Raw genomic sequence first — 17,233 nt, 5'->3', positions numbered from 1 at the left:
CAAAAACAAGCAAGGGACAGATTCAGGCCACAGACTTGTTGTCGAGCCCTGACTTCACCTAAGCAAAGAGGCTCCATTGGTGTCATTTTGGGAATATTTAAAGGAGGAAGAGTCTAGCATCGCAGACGTCTAAGTATGAGTTCAGTGCCTCATCACCACCTGCCTCAGAGAACTGATTAAAAATCTCACACACGGCAGAGGTGGCACAGGCCTGTAGCTCCAGCTACTTGGGAGGCCGAGGCAGGAGGATCACTTGAGCCCGGGAGTTGGAGGCTGCAGTGAGCTATGATCATGCCACTAAACTCCAGCCTGGGCAACAGAGAAAGACTGTCTCAAGAAAAAAAAAAAAAAAAAGAAGTCACACACAGTATTAGCATTGAATTAAAAAGTAAATCTCTTATGAAACTTTGTGTGCCACGTGCCAGGCCTTGTTCATTATGTTTGCACATTCATGCATTAATTCATTTCACCCTGCACTGGGCACTCCCTATGCCAGGGTGCAGGACAGCTACAGCGAAAACCAAAGCAGTCACAGCCCCTGCTCCTCAGAAGTTAATCTACATATTTAAAATCTGTAAGGCCAGGCATGGTGGCTCACTCCTGTAATCTCAACACTTTGGGAGACCGAGACGGGCAGATCACCTGAGGTCAGGAGTTCAAGACCAGCCTGGCCAACATGGTGAAACCCCATCTCTACAAAATACAAAACTTAGCTAGGCATGATGGCAGGTGCCTGTAATCCCAGCTACTCACGAGCTGGGATTACAATGAGATACCATCTCACACCAGTTAGAATGGCAATCATTAAAAAGTCAGGAAACAACAGGTGCTGGAGAGGATGTGGAGAAATAGGAACACTTTTACACTGTTGGTGGGACTGTAAACTAGTTCAACCATTGTGGAGGACAGTGTGGTGATTCCTCAAGGATCTAGAACTAGAAATACCATTTGACCCAGCCATCCCACTACTGGGGATATACCCAAAGGATTATAAGTCATGCTGCTATAAAGACACATGCACATGTATGTTTATTGTGGCACTATTCACAATAGCAAAGACTTGGAATCAACCCAAATGTCCATCAGTGACAGACTGGATTAAGAAAATGTGGCACATATACACCGTGGAACACTACGCAGCCATAAAAAAAAGATGAGTTCGTGTCCTTTGTAGGGACATGGATGTAGCTGGAAACCATCATTCTCAGCAAACTATCGCAAGAACAGAAAACTAAACACCGCATGTTCTCTCTCATAGGTGGGAAATGAACAATGAGATCAGCTGGACACAGGGTGGGGAACATCACACACCGGGGCCTGTCGTGGGGAGGGGGGAGGGAGGATGGATAGTGTTAGGAAATATATCTAATGTAAATGATGAGTTAATGGGTGCGGCACACCAACATGGCGCATGTATACATATGTAACAAACCTGCACATTGTGCACATGTACCCCAGAACTTAAAGTATAATAATAAAATAAAAGTAAATGTACATATTTTACTTCTGTGAATTTTGGTTTTCCCAGTTTTTCTACCATGAGCAATTGTTACTCATTTGTGGATGTATAATTCCCTGTTCCAAATGAAAACCATGAAAGTGACCTCTCAAGACAAGCAGGGTGTGGGGCCGAGAGGTGCCCCCAGGGGCCAGCGCAGCCTCAGCACCCCTTTCCACCACTGGCGACCTTGGGCAGGTTGCCTCCTGGAGCCTCAGTTTCATCACCTGCGAAACGGGAACAATAATAGAATCCCCTCTGCCTCCTGCTCCCGAAATGCTGTCATTCTGTTTCCCTGGGGTTGTTACCAGCATGAGCCCAAGGAGCCCCCTGTCTGGGACAGGCCTGTCTCTTTGTGAGGGCCCGCAAGCTTCTCCTCTCTGCTCCTGCCCACTGCCAGCTGTTTTGCATTTCTGCTCTTGCAAATGTGGATTCTCTTGGTGCTTTGGAGGCGTCTGACTGGCCGCCCCTGGGACTTCTCCCAAGCCAGTGTCCTGTGGGCTGGCCCCAGCGGGGGACAGCAGCCAGTTCCGAGAATGTGGGCTGCAGGGCCCATAGCCCCACCCACACCAAGCTGGCGGGAGCTGTCGTCGGGGCCTCCACCGGGGATTGGATGTTTGGGGCATGAGGATTAGCACGACGGCGACTCAGGCGCAAGGGTGCCAGGGGCTGCAGCTCCCTCATGGGGCTCCCAGTCCTCGGGGTACCTGGAGATCTTGGTCATGGAGTGTGGGGATCACCAGGCAGCTGCTGAGGACTGGTAGGATGTGGGACAGGGTGTGCCCTGTGCTCTCCCTGGGGCTCCTCTGGCAGCTTCTTCCTCTTCCTTCTCTCCTCTGCCCCCTTCTTTCTTGACGAAATGCCTGCCTGGGCTGGAGTCCTCACACCCACCAGCCAGAAGTCAGCTTCATCTGAACCATGTGCCCCCTGATCTGTCGGCTGCAGGCACAGAAATCCGCCCTTAGCCTTGGTCATCACAGCAGCAGGTGGGCACCGACCCTGTGCCAGGTGCTGCACTGAGTGTCCTGCCTGTGCCAGCCCACCTGACCCCACAGCCTCCTGAAGAACGGGGTCCCTCCTCCCCGTGTCACAGAGGGAACCACCTTCCTGTGGGGAACAAAACTTCCCTCCCACTCCCTCCCCCGTGGCCGCTTGCCGTGTGGCAGATGTGGGACTTCTCCCTGAGGACAGGACCACCGTGGCCCCAGCATAGGTGCCTTGGAGGCCCCAGGGTCTGCCCTCTCGGCCCTGACCGCCCACTGATATCATAAGGAAACAGCTGGGTGGGTTTTCCTGAAACATGGACTGTGCTGCAGGAGTCCTGCCCAAAGCCTCCTCTTGCGAATGGTGACCTTCCCCTGAGAACCTCAGGGTTTCTGCCTCAGAGCTGGGATTGTGCTGGAAGGCCCTCGTAGGAAGACAAAACCCTCCTACCTCTTGGGATGGGTGCACAGCTGAATTCTAGATTACAGTCTCGACAAGAAATTTCATTCTGATGCTCTTAAAATTCCTCCTTTCCCAAATACCTGCCATGTCATCCCAAGGGGCCTGAGAGGCTTTCCTTGTGTAGGAAAATCTGAAAAAAATTAAATTTAAAAGTCATTATGGCTAGGGTAAGGTTAATAAGAAAATCCTAAACCAGATTTATCAGTGAAGGCCTTCTTTGTGAACCTTTGTTAAACTTGCATGATTTAGAATAGATTCTTCGTATAAACTTCACTCAGAAGCCTGCAAGGGAATGGACGCAGAGCATGCCACGCTGCCTCCTCAGATGGACGGAAGCGAGTGGGGAAGCGTCAGACAGGCCCTCGCTAAAATGGCAGACAACACCAGGACCCACCTGGCCATGTAAGCAAAGACAGACACTACAGAGGGTGTGAGGGGCCACGAAATCCAAGTGGCCAGGAGCATCAGGCACGGCTGCTCCACCAGGAAGGCGCCCTCGTGCCCCCACCACTGGGCACAGAGTCTTGCCCCTGCCGCCTGCAAGGGTGCTGGTTCCACCTTCTGCTCTGCTGGCTCCAAAGCTCAAGACATCTCTGCCGCTTGCCAGGATCAGGCCCTCTCCACCTCTCCTCTGAACCACAGACATCCAGGTGCACCTGCCTGGCGAGTCCTAGGTCACCCACCTGGTTGTGGCTGTAGAGGAGGCCGGGAAAGTGGATTTCTGGAAAATAAGGAAGGGAATTCAGAAGGTGCAGGGGAGCCAGAAAGCCTCACCGGTGGCCACTATGTTGACCCTGGCAACTTGAATAAAAAGAGAGTGGCTCATTTCACAAGAGCTCAGAAGTCTTGGAAAATCTCCCTTCAGGCATGGCTGTGTCTAGGCTCCACTAGCTCACTGTGATGCTCCCCTGGGCCATGATTCCTCCAGCCGGCTTTGTTCTCAGGCTGCAAATGGCAGCTCCCACCAACCCGACACCTTCAGATTCATGTGGTTGCCATGTCCAGGCCAGACGCAGGGGCCACCAGAACTGACCCCTAATTGGCTGACTTAGGTCATTAGCCTATTTCAAACCAGTTATTGAGGCGGGGGCCTCGGGGGTGGAAAACAAGGATCTGAACCATTTTCAGCGAAGGACCAGATAGTATTTTCATCTATGGTCAGGCCGTCTCTGTTACCGTGACTCAGTGCCACTGCTGGGGCAGGAAAGCAGCCATGGGCTATATGTAAATGAATGGGGCGTGGCTGAGTGTCAATAAAACTTTATTTGTAAAAATAGGCTTCCGGCCAACGCCGCACTAGACCAAGCTGACCAGAGCCCTTCATCCCACCAAACCCTTAAGGAAACTTAGGGTGATGTGGCCACAGGACCAGAGCGGCGTGATCCTGGTCAACCCTCCCTCAGAATCCTAAAGGCCAGAGAAGCTACCAGGGGCTGCCACATGGCTCCTGGGGGCGGCCAGCAGGTTTTCACTCAAAGGAGAAGTGACCCCAAGATTCAGGCAGGCTGCTTCGGGGGCAAGGTAGTGTCCCCAGCAGAGGGAATGGCCCGGGGCCAGGTGTCAGACACCAGCAGTGTGTGCTGCGGGGCCTGGCCAGAGCAGTGTCTGTGCGTTCACGGCATCTCTGGGGAGGGCTCAGGGTCCTGGCACCCAGCACATTTTGCAAACTCAGATCCCTGGGGTCAGGGGAGCTCACTGGCCTTGAGTCCTCCACCAGCCACTGCAGGGGTCACCTGCCTGCCTCACTGATGATGGGGTGGGACACTCTCCTCCCTGCTCCAGGCCTGCAAAGCTCCCCCCGCCCTGAGGCCCTCCCACCACCACCTCTGCCTGGAGATGGTCCCAGCAGGGAGTGTGTAATGTGGCCCGGCTGCCACCTCCCCTGAGGACAGCAGCAGGACTGTCAGCTCCACCTCACAGCTCTGCCCACCCCCAGGCCCCCCGGGCACCAGGTCAGCCCCTAGACTCACAGTAGCACAGCCCTGGCTGAGGAGCGCTGCCCCCTCCCGCCCAGTCCCCGGCCCTCCTGGAACTTGTTCACAGGCCTCAGCGAAGCTCCCTTGAATGTCCCCCTGCAGTGGTCCTCTGCCTGGGGCCTGGCCTCCCAGGACCCCGCGTGGCCACAGCCTCAGCAAGGGCTGTCCTCTTGCACCCAAGGACCGCAGGGCTGAGATCAGGCACGCAGCTCCCTCCCAGGCATGTTCTCACCCCTAGAACACATGGATCTCCAACCATGGCCTGAGTCGCCCCTGCCATCCCCCAGCAGGCACCGTCTCCCATGCCATGATGCTGTGCAATTCAGAGCCTAGTGCTTCCCATGCCAATGCCAGCTCCCTGTCCTGCTGGGGGACGATCTGACACCTGGGCGGCTCAAAGCGTGTGATGAAGGGAAGACAGAGTAAGCCCCGAAGCTCCCTCCCCTAGAGCCAGGTCAGCCTCTCCAGGCCTCCCCGGGTACCCAGCTGCAGGCTCTGGGCTCCGGCCACCTGGCTCAGGAGCAGAGACAGCTGGGAGATTCCGTCCCACACCGGACATTGGGAGCGGTGGGGGTGACAGCTGTCCGCTCTGGAGTTTAACAAAGACGGTTCCTCCCAATCCTGAGATGAGATCTTCCATGGCTGAGCGTGGCCGTCATGTGAGGAAAGGATCCTGCTCCCCAGACGTGGCTGAGATCCCAATTTGGGTAAATCCACAATTTTTCTTCCCAACAAGGTGATTGTATCGGGATGTGAATGCTTGCACCTGCAGGTGACAGGCGGGGCCCTTCCTACCAGGCCCGGAGCTGGGCCAGGCCGTGGGGTTTTCAGCCCAGCTTAGAGCCCCAGGTCGAGGAGCCTGATTAAAGGACTTTCTCTGAGCTTTTGAAACAGAGAAAGGACGCAGTGCTTGTCTGGGATTAAATCAGAATATTTTTCCATCCTTGACAAGGCAGCCCGTTGGTGTGGGCTCTGAATTCTTTTGTTGCATCTCCATCCTTTTTAGGAATGTTGACTCGGCTCCTGCCTGGAAAGGGGACCAGCATATTTCATTTTTGTACATTTATATGAAGGCTATCACTCATTCCTTCATTCATTGATGAGAGGCCAGGCCTTGGGCCAGCAGGGACAGTCGCCATCTGTATGTCCTTGGACCTTGTTCACCTGATGTCTTTGTCCACTAGCCTGACGGGGCCTCCACACTCATGACAGAGGCGTGCTGAAGGGGTGCCGGTGGGTCAGATGAATCTGCGTCATCTCACAGCCTCCTCTCACACCGGCGCTGAGACTGGGCCCAGAACCGCCGCCTCAGGGCGTCTGTGTGCTTCTCTATCCTTGCAGGACTCGCCTGTGGCAGACGCGGTCTGCTGGCTGCCCAATGCCCGTTTCCCACCCCTTCTTCCTTTCCCACCTCACAAGGCTCCCTTCTTTGGGCTCGTGGTAGCCGTGGGACATCATCATCCTGGCCAACGGAGCGTCGGCACAAGTCAGCTGGGGAGGGGCACTCCGGGAAGACTCTTTCTTACCGAACAGACAGCTGTGCTTCTCAGGCAGCCAGAGGGCCAGGGCGAGCTGCAGGGTCCTGACCACAGGAGGCCGGGGAAGGACAGAGCGCTGCCCTGATGGGCCTAGTCACCTGCATCCCTGGAAGGTCAGGCTCCTGTGTTCAGGTTACCCCAGAGCAAGTTTCTGTTTGCTGCACCCGAGGGCTCCTCCCTGCCTCCTGGCTGAGGGCAGGTGTGAAGGTGGCCTGGGTAATGCCCCAGACACCCTGACGCCCTTGTTTTAACTTAGTCACCTCCTTAAAGGCCCTATCTCCAAATATAGTCACACTCGGAGGCCTTGGGGGTTTAGGGCTTCAACACGGAAATTCCAGGACACGCCATTCAGCCCCTAACGGTGCCCCACGCCAGGACACAGGGGCTTCCCACCCGGGGACACTCCCCTCCCAGTGGAAGGGGAGCAGAGCTGCCTGCAGACGTGCACAGCTCTGTCCTGACACTCCAGCGCCCGTCCTGGGAGGAGGGTACCTGATCACAGCACTGTCACATCACAGAGCACTGCTCAGCCATCTCAGCTGCATGTGGCAACGCAAAGGAGTCCCACAGCCACAGGGCTGAGCAGAAGCCAGACACAAGTGCTGGAAGGTTCCACCCACGGAAAGAACAAACCCAGATGAACTTGTCTTTGATGCCAGAGTCAGCATGAGCTTGTAAGGTTCCTGCAACAAATCAGAAGTCAGTATGAGCTTATGAGGTTCCTGCAACAAATGGCCACAAACGGGGGGCTTGAAACAACAGGAATTTATTCTGTCAGTCTGAAATCACCAGGGTCTTGCTCCCTCTAAAGACTCCAGGGAGAACCCTTCCTGCCTCTTTCAGGTTCTGCTGGCCACCGTGGTGTTCCTGGGCTTGTGGTGTCATCACTCCAGTCTCTGCCCCCATCTCCCATGGCCTCCCCCTCTGAATGTGTCTGTGTCTCTTCTTTGTGAAATCCCCTCTGCCTCCCTCTTCTGAAGATGCACGTGGTAGCATTTAGCTCCCACCTGGATAATCCAGAAAAGTCTCCCCAGCTCAGAATCCTTACCTCCAGCACCTCTTCTTCCTACAAGGGGGCATTTCCAGTTCCAAGGACTGAGATGTGGCCATATCTTCGGGGCCACCATTCAGCCAGTACAGGTGGAAACTTTGGGACCTGGAAGGGGTCTGGGTCTGGGGTGGGGACTGGGAATGAAAAGAAGCACCCATTGTTGAAGCTGCTCCATCAGTGGCCCTCCTCCGTGGCCGCGAGGCTGACGCACCTGCCGGGCAGGTCTGCACGCCTGCTTCAGCGGGGCCCCGGCAGCCGTGCTATGAGGTGCGCACTCCTGTGCACCCCCGAGCAGCCTGTCTTCTCTGATTCCTGATCTGGGCACGGCTGACACAGTGTGTTCTGTCTGTGAACATTCGTTGAGCTGCACACATACGCTACGTGCACTTCTCTGTACATATTTACACTTAACACAGATTTGTAACATTCTTTCCTTCCATTTTGCAGTTTGCAGGGGAGGTGCCCGAAAACCGTGTGGAGACCGTGGTCGCAAACCTCACGGTGATGGACCGAGATCAGCCTCACTCTCCAAACTGGAACGCCGTTTACCGCATCATCAGTGGGGATCCCTCCGGGCACTTCAGCGTCCGCACAGACCCCGTCACCAATGAAGGCATGGTCACCGTGGTGAAGGTGCGTACTCTTCTCGCACCCTGCCAGGCACCCCAGGTTCTGCCACCTGCACACTCCCTGGGACAGTGAAACAGGAGTGATATTCGGTGTAAAGCTAGTGCCCCCCTAATATCCAAGGGCAGACAGGTAACCCAACCTGCTGGAGGCAGACACAACCTTCACAAGGACCTGTCATGTGACCTACAGGGGCTTGGCAGACCCCCCCAAAATACCCTCCCATTCCCTTTTCAATGTCTATGTATTTGCTCCCACCTCCTACTCTAGTAATGGGTGTATTTCATTATTAGAATTCCCAGTGTTAAACCATCTTTGCATTCCTGAGGTAGATACCACTGAGTAGTGAGGTAGTATTTTGTAACACGTTGAAGAGTTTGTTTTGCTGATATTTGAAGTTTTTCGTGTACTTTTCTGGGTGATTTAGGCTTACAGCATCCTCATCTGGGTTTTGCTATCAAGGTTACAGACTAATCTCAAGAGTATTTCTCTGTCCCAGAGATGGGTCATGTGATGCTGTAATAATCCATCCCCTAAATGTTTGGTCACACTGTGCTGTGAAGACATTCAGTAGCTGCAGATTTTGTCTTTTTGGTTGTGCTTCTTTTTGTTTTGGAGAGAGATGGGTTTGTAACTACTGGTTCAATTTCTTTGATGGTTTTGGTTAGATGTGTTTTTCTAGAAAAGTGTCCATTTAATTTAAATTTTCAAATTTACTTACAAAGCCCTATCATTATAGTAGTGGTGATTCAATCTTCTAACCTAACTCTTTTTCTACACTTACAATTCATATTCCCCTGGAAGGCCAGACTGGGAATTATATCGTAACACTTAGCGATCGTTTACAACTTAGTGTGAAGAAGTTTAGCAGCTACTGTCCCAAAACAATTTTGAATAGGACTAAGAAGAAAAGAGCAAGAGCACACTGGGCATTTTTAGAGAAAAGGGCGGGGGTGACAGAAAGGTGAGCTTAAAGCTGGACAGGATCTGCCGAAGCGTAAGAGAAAGCAAGTTTGATTTTGGGTTGGATCATTTAGAAACTTCCTTCAGCGGCCGGGAGCAGAGACTTAACCACAGAAGCTTAAATACTGGAGAGCTTTATTCTCTCACGTGAGAGGAGTCCTGAGGTGGGCAGTTGAGGCTGATGTCACAGCTGCACAATCAACAGAAACCCTGGCTCCTTCTGTCCTCTGCTCTGCTGTGCACACCTTTCAGGGCACCTCGTGGTCCAAAATGGCTGCTAGAGCACCAGCCATTGCAAGACTTTTACAGACAGTAAGAAATCAAAAAGGGGGAAGAATGGCTTGCCCCTCCTTTATTAAGGGACCTTCCCAGAACACCTGTTCACATCTTATTGGGCAGAGTTTAGTCACATGGCCATTCTTAGCCAGAGAAGACACTGCATGGCATAATTATGGGCACATCTCCCAAACTTCTCCTAAGGAAGAGGGGACCTTGATGTTAGGAGATCACAGGGGAAGAAAATAGGCCTTCTCCAGGATCTGTGTCTTTTCTCAACACCCCAAAGTCATCTTTTTCCTTTTCTTAATAACCCCTTTTCTAAGCAAGCTAGTGAAGCCCAGTTCTTCTGAAAAAATCTTATAAAATGTCTTCATCATTTTTATTTTATGAAATATTCAAATATACACACAAGCGGAAATAATAGTAAAATGAACTTCCGTACACCCATCATCTAGATTTAATTAACATTTTGCTACTTACTAAATCTTTTTATTTTGACTGATATGTTTGAAAGTAAATTAACATGTCACAGCATTCCACCCCAACTCTGTATAAGCCTTCAAGAGAGGCTCTTTTTTCACCTTGAGAGATCGTTCTTAGAGAAGAGGCAAAATACACGTTTCACTTCCCCGCGAATTATGAATTTTCAGAGTGAGGCATTAGCACAATCGCGCCCCCGGTGGCAGAGTCAGATCTGTGTGCGCAGGGACTGGGCATGGCGAGGAAAGATGTAGCAAACCGTTTCTCCTTTGACCTCGAGCTAGTATTCTAGCTCTGGCCCCTAGAAGCACACAAGGTGAATCCTCAGCCACTTTGCCGGCAACGTGGCTCACGGGAAGGTGACAGAGACTGGATGTGACATGCAGGCAGAGGACAGGAGTGAGCTCTGAGCCCAGCGCTGGCTGGGGCCTTCTTCCCCAGGGAGCAGTGAGCCTCGGCCCATCTCCTGCTTGTGATTCCAAGGAGGCGTCTCTGACTCCCACAGCTCGGATTCTGTGGCCTTCCCAGGGAACACAAAGGGTAGCCCTCAGCCCAAGGAGATCAGCACCTGTCTCACCTGCCCTGCCCCTGGAGGACCACTTCTGCAGCTCGAGCACACACAGCCCCACCACCTTCATCGGCGAACACAGATCAGAAAGGGCCGGTACCAAGGAAGAAGGCTGGCTCGATGTGGTGGGGAAAGCCTGACCCCTAAGGACTCCAGGGAAAGTGGCTTCCTGTCCAGCCCAGGGGCTGGTGGCCTCAGCCGTCATGTGCCTGCCTGGCCCTATCTGCGCAGAGCATCACAGCCACAGAAGGTGGAAGAGCACAGCCAACTGCAGGGAAGCCCCAGCATCCTGGGAGAGAATGGGCCTCGTGGCACTGGGCCAGGCCCTCAGCAGGCCCACGGAGCCCTCTTCTGTTCTTCAGAGAGGAGCCACTGGTTCCAAGCGTACAGCACAAACTAGTCTGTGGGGCATGGACTGAGGGTCCCAGGAGGGCCTGGGGGCCGCCACCCCAGGAACTAATTCTTGAGATGGAGAATCATCCCCTTCGGGTTCTTCCTCCAGCTGGGGATGCTTGAGAAGGCCACTGGGAGAATGACTCCCCCGGGGCTCAGCTGTTTGGCAGCCGTCTCCCCACAGCAGGAAGGCCCTGGCTGGCAAGTAGGTGGGGCATGAATTTTGGAGGCAGCAGAGGAGGTGCTGACGGCAGCCAGGTGGGCACGGCCGGCCATATTCACTGACCTTCTGCCATGTGACAGCTTGGCAGCGGGCCACCTCCACTGAGTTTGTGCCACGTCCTGTCCCCAAGCCATTGGGGTCTCCTGCCCAGCTCCACCCTCCCCTTATCAGGCCTCTGTCTACATAGTGAGAGTGGGGTTTGCCGAAGTGTGTCTGCAGGATGCTGGTTCTCAGGATGTTGCTGAGCACTGCCTGCGAGTCACCTGCACAGCTAAGATTTCCCCATCGCCTGTGCTTCCTGCCCCCACAGCCGGTCATCAATGGCACTGAGGCCATTGAGTGGCCTGTGAGAGGAAGATAAAACCTCAGGACGCCAAACCCACTACGCCAAAGGGAAGTGGAGCGTGGGGACTGAGTCTCGCGGTGCTGCCTCCCTTCTGTGACCACACAGGTAACTGGGGCTTCACACACCTACCCCAGCTTCTGTGAAATGCGGATCCACTGAGCACAGAGCAGAGCCTGGCAAGGATGTAGTCACTGTCTCATTGCCTACCCAGACCCCGCTTTTTTTCCTTTCCTCCTTCCCCTCCTGTCTGCTCTTTCCTCTTTAAATATTGACGTCCTCAAAACCCTCTTTGGGAAAAGCACAGGACACAGATCCCACTGGGACTTGCGCTTCTCCTTCCTGGGTGCGGGCTCAGCCTCGGCGGAATAGCCCTGGAATCGACTCAGATCAGTGCGGGCTCAGCCTCGGTGGAATAGCCCTGGAATTGATGGAGATCGGTGCGGGCTCAGCCTCGGCGGAATAACCCTGGAATCGACTCAGATCAGTGCAGGCTCAGCCTCGGTGGAATAACCCTGGAATCGACGGAGATCGGTGCAGGCTCAGCCTCTGCGGAATAACCCTGGAATCGACTCAGATCTTGCAGGCCCCATCCCTCAGGCCCGGGACGCTTGAAGACCTGCCATGCTCAGGGAAACAAACATAGCCCTTTCCTGGTGCCCTGCATCTCCCACCAGAGCCACAGAAACTACAAAGGTGCTGCCGCTCCACACCCACAGGCGGGCTGGCACCCACCAGCTGAAACCCAGATGTGAAAATCTGCAGACTTTCAGATTTGGGACTTGAGGTGCATTTTGCCTTTTTCACAGCAACCGTCTTCCCCACTGGGCACAAGGAGGAGCAAACCGAATTCCTACAGCACCGCCTGCTGCACATGCCTGGAGGGAAGGGGCGCCCGGGGCCAGGGGAGGGCCCAGAAGGGCCGCAGTTGGTTCGAGTCTTCATGACCCAGAGAACTGGCACCGTCCCTATTTCTGCACATCCCCAGATCTCCAGCACCCTGAAACTGCCAGGGAGCCTCAGGCCAGGCCCCGGCGTGATCAGCTACAGTGACATTGATTGGGCACGAATACCAGGTGTGCCATCCTCACCCCATCTCACTTGGTCCTCACGCCCACCAAGGAGCTGCTATTCTTGTCGTGTTTCACAGATGGCATAACTGGGGGCACACACGCAGGATCACACAGCGGGGACTGTACAAGCTGGGACTGGAACCAGCTCCCTCTGCCATAAAGCCATCTGTTAACCATCCAGGTTCCTCGCTGGCCCTGCCTGTCTGAGCCAAGGTGTCTGTGTGTGTTCAGGACAAGGTTCCACAGGTTTGAAGCTGGTGCTGAGAGCTGGCTGGGCTGTGTCTGCTCAGAGCCCAGTCCTCTTCCAGGGCATCCTGACATGGCCAGATGGTACCATCTGACCAGCCTGAAACCTTCCTAATGCCATGAGGAGGGGACAGGAGGCTTGAGGAGGGGTCCAAGACCTCCTTAGGCAGCATGAAACTCTGGCCCAGCTAAGAGTCCCCAGCCCAGGGGCCCTGAGACCCCATGATGCCTCTCCCCAGCTGTAAGTCCAAGAGTCCTACAATGGGAAAGCTGCTCAGTCGTCAAAAGGAACAAACGGGAGATCCATGTGGCACGCGATGAGTCTCCAATGCGTCACACTAAGTGAGATGAGTCAGAACCAAAAGGTGGCCTGTTGCATGCCCCCATCTGCAGAACATCCCGGAAAAGACAAAACTGTGGGGATGGACAACCCTTCAGTGGTTTGCCAGCGGGTGGAGTGGGGGGACTGCAAAGGCACAGCACGAGAGAAGCGTGGAGGAGACGGGACTCTCCTGCACCTTGGCCGCGGGGCTGGCCGTGCTTCCGTACACTTGTTAGCATTCCTAGAGTGACTCTTACTGCATGTCAATTTTCAAATAAATTTTAAAATTTGAGGAGCTCGAGTCTCGAGCACAGACTCACAGCCACACTGTCCCCACAGAGTCACGGGTCATTGTGTCCTAGGTAGCATTCAACAGGAGAACCACACTTTTTCCTTCTTCTTTCATCTTTGTTTTTACTCCCTATAGTGCTTTTCTCTGAAGTTTCAATTTAGAGTCTGTTTAAGGTGCATATTTAGTCTGGGGATGCTTCATCTTAGAAAACATTTCCAAAATTGGTTTTGCGTTCATTGGTAGAGACATCATCTTTTCAGACATTCCCTTTCAGAGCAGGGGAGCGGGGTGGAGGGGAGGGGTTGGGGAGTGGCAGGTGGTGCGGGAGGCAGAAGGTCAGTACAGGGACCTCTCGGCCCAGCCCACAGGAGACGTCCAGTGTCTTGAGGGCATCTGTTCTTAGATTCCCATGCTAGCTCTTTGCTCACTTACCCCTGGCATGGACCAGCCACTTAATCTCTCTGTGCCTCAGTTACCTCAAACATAAAATAAGGCAAATTGTGGGGCCTATGCCCAGAGACTTATGACTCACATTGAAATAGACCCTGGATATAAAAGATTTGGCACAGTGCCTGGCACAAGGTAAGGACTGAATCAGTGGTATTAGCTGCTGCCATCATCATAACCATTATCGTTATCATCATCATCATCCTCATTGTCATCATTGTCACTGTCGTCCTGAGCTGGGGAGAGGCTCCTGATCATTCTCTCTGCTTAGTTCCCCAGAGCATGAAGGTTACTTTAATTCCATGAATGGTCCCCTGAGTCCCTCAGAAGAGCAGGCAACCATATCATGTATGTACACTGCAGACCTGACCAGGTCACTGCTCCCGCCCTCCAGTAGTTTATAGTCTGCAGAGGGGATGGTGAGGAGGAATCACTGAAATATTTTATGTCAGGTACATACTGGAAGCCCCAAATCCAGCAACGCAGCAGTGTGCTCTTTCCTTCTCTAAACCGACTTAGCTTCTGTTTTTAGCCGGTCCCCCCAAGGTGGTGGTAAGTGGTAGACTGGCATCTCTTCTGCCTCCCTTTTCCCACAGTTGTGTCCATGCTCTGGGCTGATGCAGTGCCCTGTGCAGGGGAGGAGAGCACTCCTGGGCAACTGTCAGAAGTGTCTGGTCACCTCGGTCCTCAGTCATCAGTCACCCAAATCCTGGCTGCATCATCCCTCACTTCTGGGGTCCAGCTTGGCCACTGTCAAAAAAAGTCCACAGGCATCTCAGGCCGGTCATCCAGATCTGTCCTGCCCCATACTCCCAATTCCATCTCCCTAGCCATACCAGCGGGGGGTGAGGAATGAGCCTTGCCACCTCCCAGGCTATACCTGAGGTGGACACACAGCTTCTCTGCTCTCAGGTCCTCAAACCCAAATAAGCCATCTGTTACCATCACACCCTCCTCAGGGCCCAGCACAGCCTCTTGTCTCCCTCCTCCAGCTGTGAAATTTCATCTCGAAGGAGCAAGGCCCAGGCCCAGGCTCATCCCAGGTTCTTTCTTGTCTCACCCGTGGCCTTCAGTTTTAAAGCTCAAAAGCCAAGAACCAGCCTCTGCCACTTTCCCTTTGGGCAGCGACAGAGGTGGCCTTCCTGTGGGAGGCTCACAGGTGGCAAGAATTCCGGGGAGAGCAGGTGGGAATTCGGGGAAGAGCAGGTCAGTGATGGGGTCCTGGTGCCCTCAGTTCAGGCAACTCCTCCCCACGACAGGGGCCCAGAGTGAGACTTTGAATGGAAGCCCCTGAGTCTCCCATCAGAGGGGAGCAGGACAGACGTCCTGGTGTGTCCCCGCCCGGCCCTGCCCACTCCGCCCAGCCGGTGCTGGAGCTACTGCCCAGGCACACGCCCAGCTACTCACCTCTGAGTGAAGGGTCATGGCCACGTGTGGGCGGCAGCCATGCTGAGCCTCAGCGAGTAGATCCAGCCATGCTAATTGAAACTGCTAGAGCAAATTACCTATTGATTTCTCCATTACAAATGTGTTTTATTTTATCTTCCTGTGGGCTTTTATTGGCCATAATCGTCTTTCTGGAAGTCCTCCTTGCTCAGACTGGTGACAAGATTTTTTAACAGATGACATGCAGCGTTATTCCATGTCCCGGGAACATGAGCCAGTAAATATGGGAGAAAGACCACTTCCCTCAGGGGCTTGTTCATAGCGCCGCCACGACGTGATGAAACAGTCCAGCCCCACGAGTGGCCCCGTCCCAGCCAACTCCTGGAGGGCCTGGGGGAGCAGCTGCTGGCATTGGCGTGGTCAGCTCTGGGGGGGGACCCCAACACTGGATGTGGGTGCAGGCAGGCGCTGGGAGCTTGGAGGCATCTGGAGTCCAGAGACAGAGGAACCAAGGCCAGACCTGGAGGAACCTGAGACCCCTGGAAGAACCTTTCAGCGGAGGGTGCTGGGTTATTCTGGATCAGGCGTGCCATCGGACTTGCAGTCAGCTTGGGCCGCGGAAGGTCCTGCAGGGTGACAGCTGCAGGTGCAAGACCCCTGTGTGGCGCACACGACCCCCAGATGGTCCTGGGCAGTGGTGGTGAACAAGGGGGTGCCCACCCCCTGTATCCCCCAGGCACCCATGGGGTACAGATGACCCACACTGGCGCTGTGCTGGGTGCTGGGGAGGCAGAGGTACAGGGCACAGCCCCTGCCCCAGGGGTGGCAGAGTCAGGGTGGGAGTCATGCACCAAAGCAGTGAGAGCTGACAGTGTGCATCATGGAGCCACGAGACATCTCATTCTGGACTCGGGGAGGCTTGCAGGGACCACCCCTTCCTTCAGATGGACACCCCTGGGGAGGATGAGGGCTCATCTAAGCATGGTGTCGCGGTGACTGCGTGTCACCCCCAGGGGCAGTGCAGGGACAGTGGGGACCCAGGACCAGAACTGTGATCTCTGTCCCTCCCTGCAGACCCTCCTGGAGGCAGTCATGGGCTTCCGGGAGCAACCGTCTCAGTTTTCCTTCTATGCTCATCCAATACTATTATTTAGGCAATTTTATTTTTTGAGTCGAGGTCTTACTCTGTTGCCCAGGCTGAAGTGCAGTGGTGCGATCACTGCTCACTGCAACCTTGACCTCCCAGGCTCAAGCAGTCTTCCTACTTCAGCCTCCTGAGTAGCTGGGACTATAGGTGTGTGCCACCACGCCCAACTAATTTCTTTTTTTTTTTTTGTAGAGATGGTATCTCACTATGTTGACCAGGCTGCTCTCAAACTCCTGGGCTCAAGCTATCCTCCTGCCTCAGCTTCCCAAAGTGTTGGGATTACAGACATGAGCCACTGCACCTGGCCTTATTGATGTGATTTTTAAATTTCTTCTTTTTGTACTGAAATATTTTATTCCGTAGCAGTGCCGAGAAGTCCTGAGTGTGACATACCAGATTATGTGGTTGTTCCTGCTTGGAAAGATCAGATGCTGAGAGGCTGTGGTGACCCCAGAGAAGGGGCAGGGTTGGGTCTGTTCAGCCTCAGGTGCTTCACTGCCGGCCCTAAGCATGGCGAGTGGGGTTCAGAGCGACAGCACCTCGTGGGTGGAACACCCCAGGTTCCTTCCTGTCTCTCCTGTGGCCCTCAGCTTATGAAGCTCCAAAGCCACAAACTGGCCTTTTCCGCTCCACTGTGGATAGTGCCTGGTCTTCCTGCCTGCAGGCAGCTCACGAGGGGCGGGAACATGGGGAGATCACATCAGTGGGGGGACATGGTGCCTTCCTGCTTCTTGGGGAAAGCTGATTGATCTCTCCAGCAGATAAGTTCCTCTCTAAGTGGAAATGTCTTACACTGCTTATCGTGAAGGTTTCCAGGCATTCCTAGAAGTAGAAGGAACTGACCTGATTGCCTGGAAGCACTGTGTCATGATGATTGTGTGGAACCGTGTCATGATTGCGTGGAAGTGTGGTGTCGTGGTGATTGCATGGAAGTG

The 17,233-nt window shown here is 54.0% G+C and overlaps 1 protein-coding gene across 2 annotated transcripts in view; it reads left to right on the top strand.

Moving 5' to 3' along the window:
• Positions 1-17,233, top strand: part of CDH4 (cadherin 4, type 1, R-cadherin (retinal)) — a 444,165-nt gene that overhangs the window by 412,154 nt on the left and 14,778 nt on the right. For both annotated transcript variants that reach the window (XM_011934497.1, XM_011934498.1), the window contains exon 8: positions 7,957-8,142. In XM_011934497.1, coding sequence (XP_011789887.1) covers positions 7,957-8,142 — 186 coding nt within the window. The remainder of the gene's footprint in view (positions 1-7,956; positions 8,143-17,233) is intronic.

Source organism: Colobus angolensis, unplaced genomic scaffold, assembly GCF_000951035.1.
Source record: "Colobus angolensis palliatus isolate OR3802 unplaced genomic scaffold, Cang.pa_1.0 Scaffold136, whole genome shotgun sequence".
Lineage (NCBI taxonomy): Eukaryota > Metazoa > Chordata > Mammalia > Primates > Cercopithecidae > Colobus > Colobus angolensis.
Note: the sequence above shows the minus strand (reverse complement) of the source record. Positions and strands in the feature narration are given on the sequence as shown.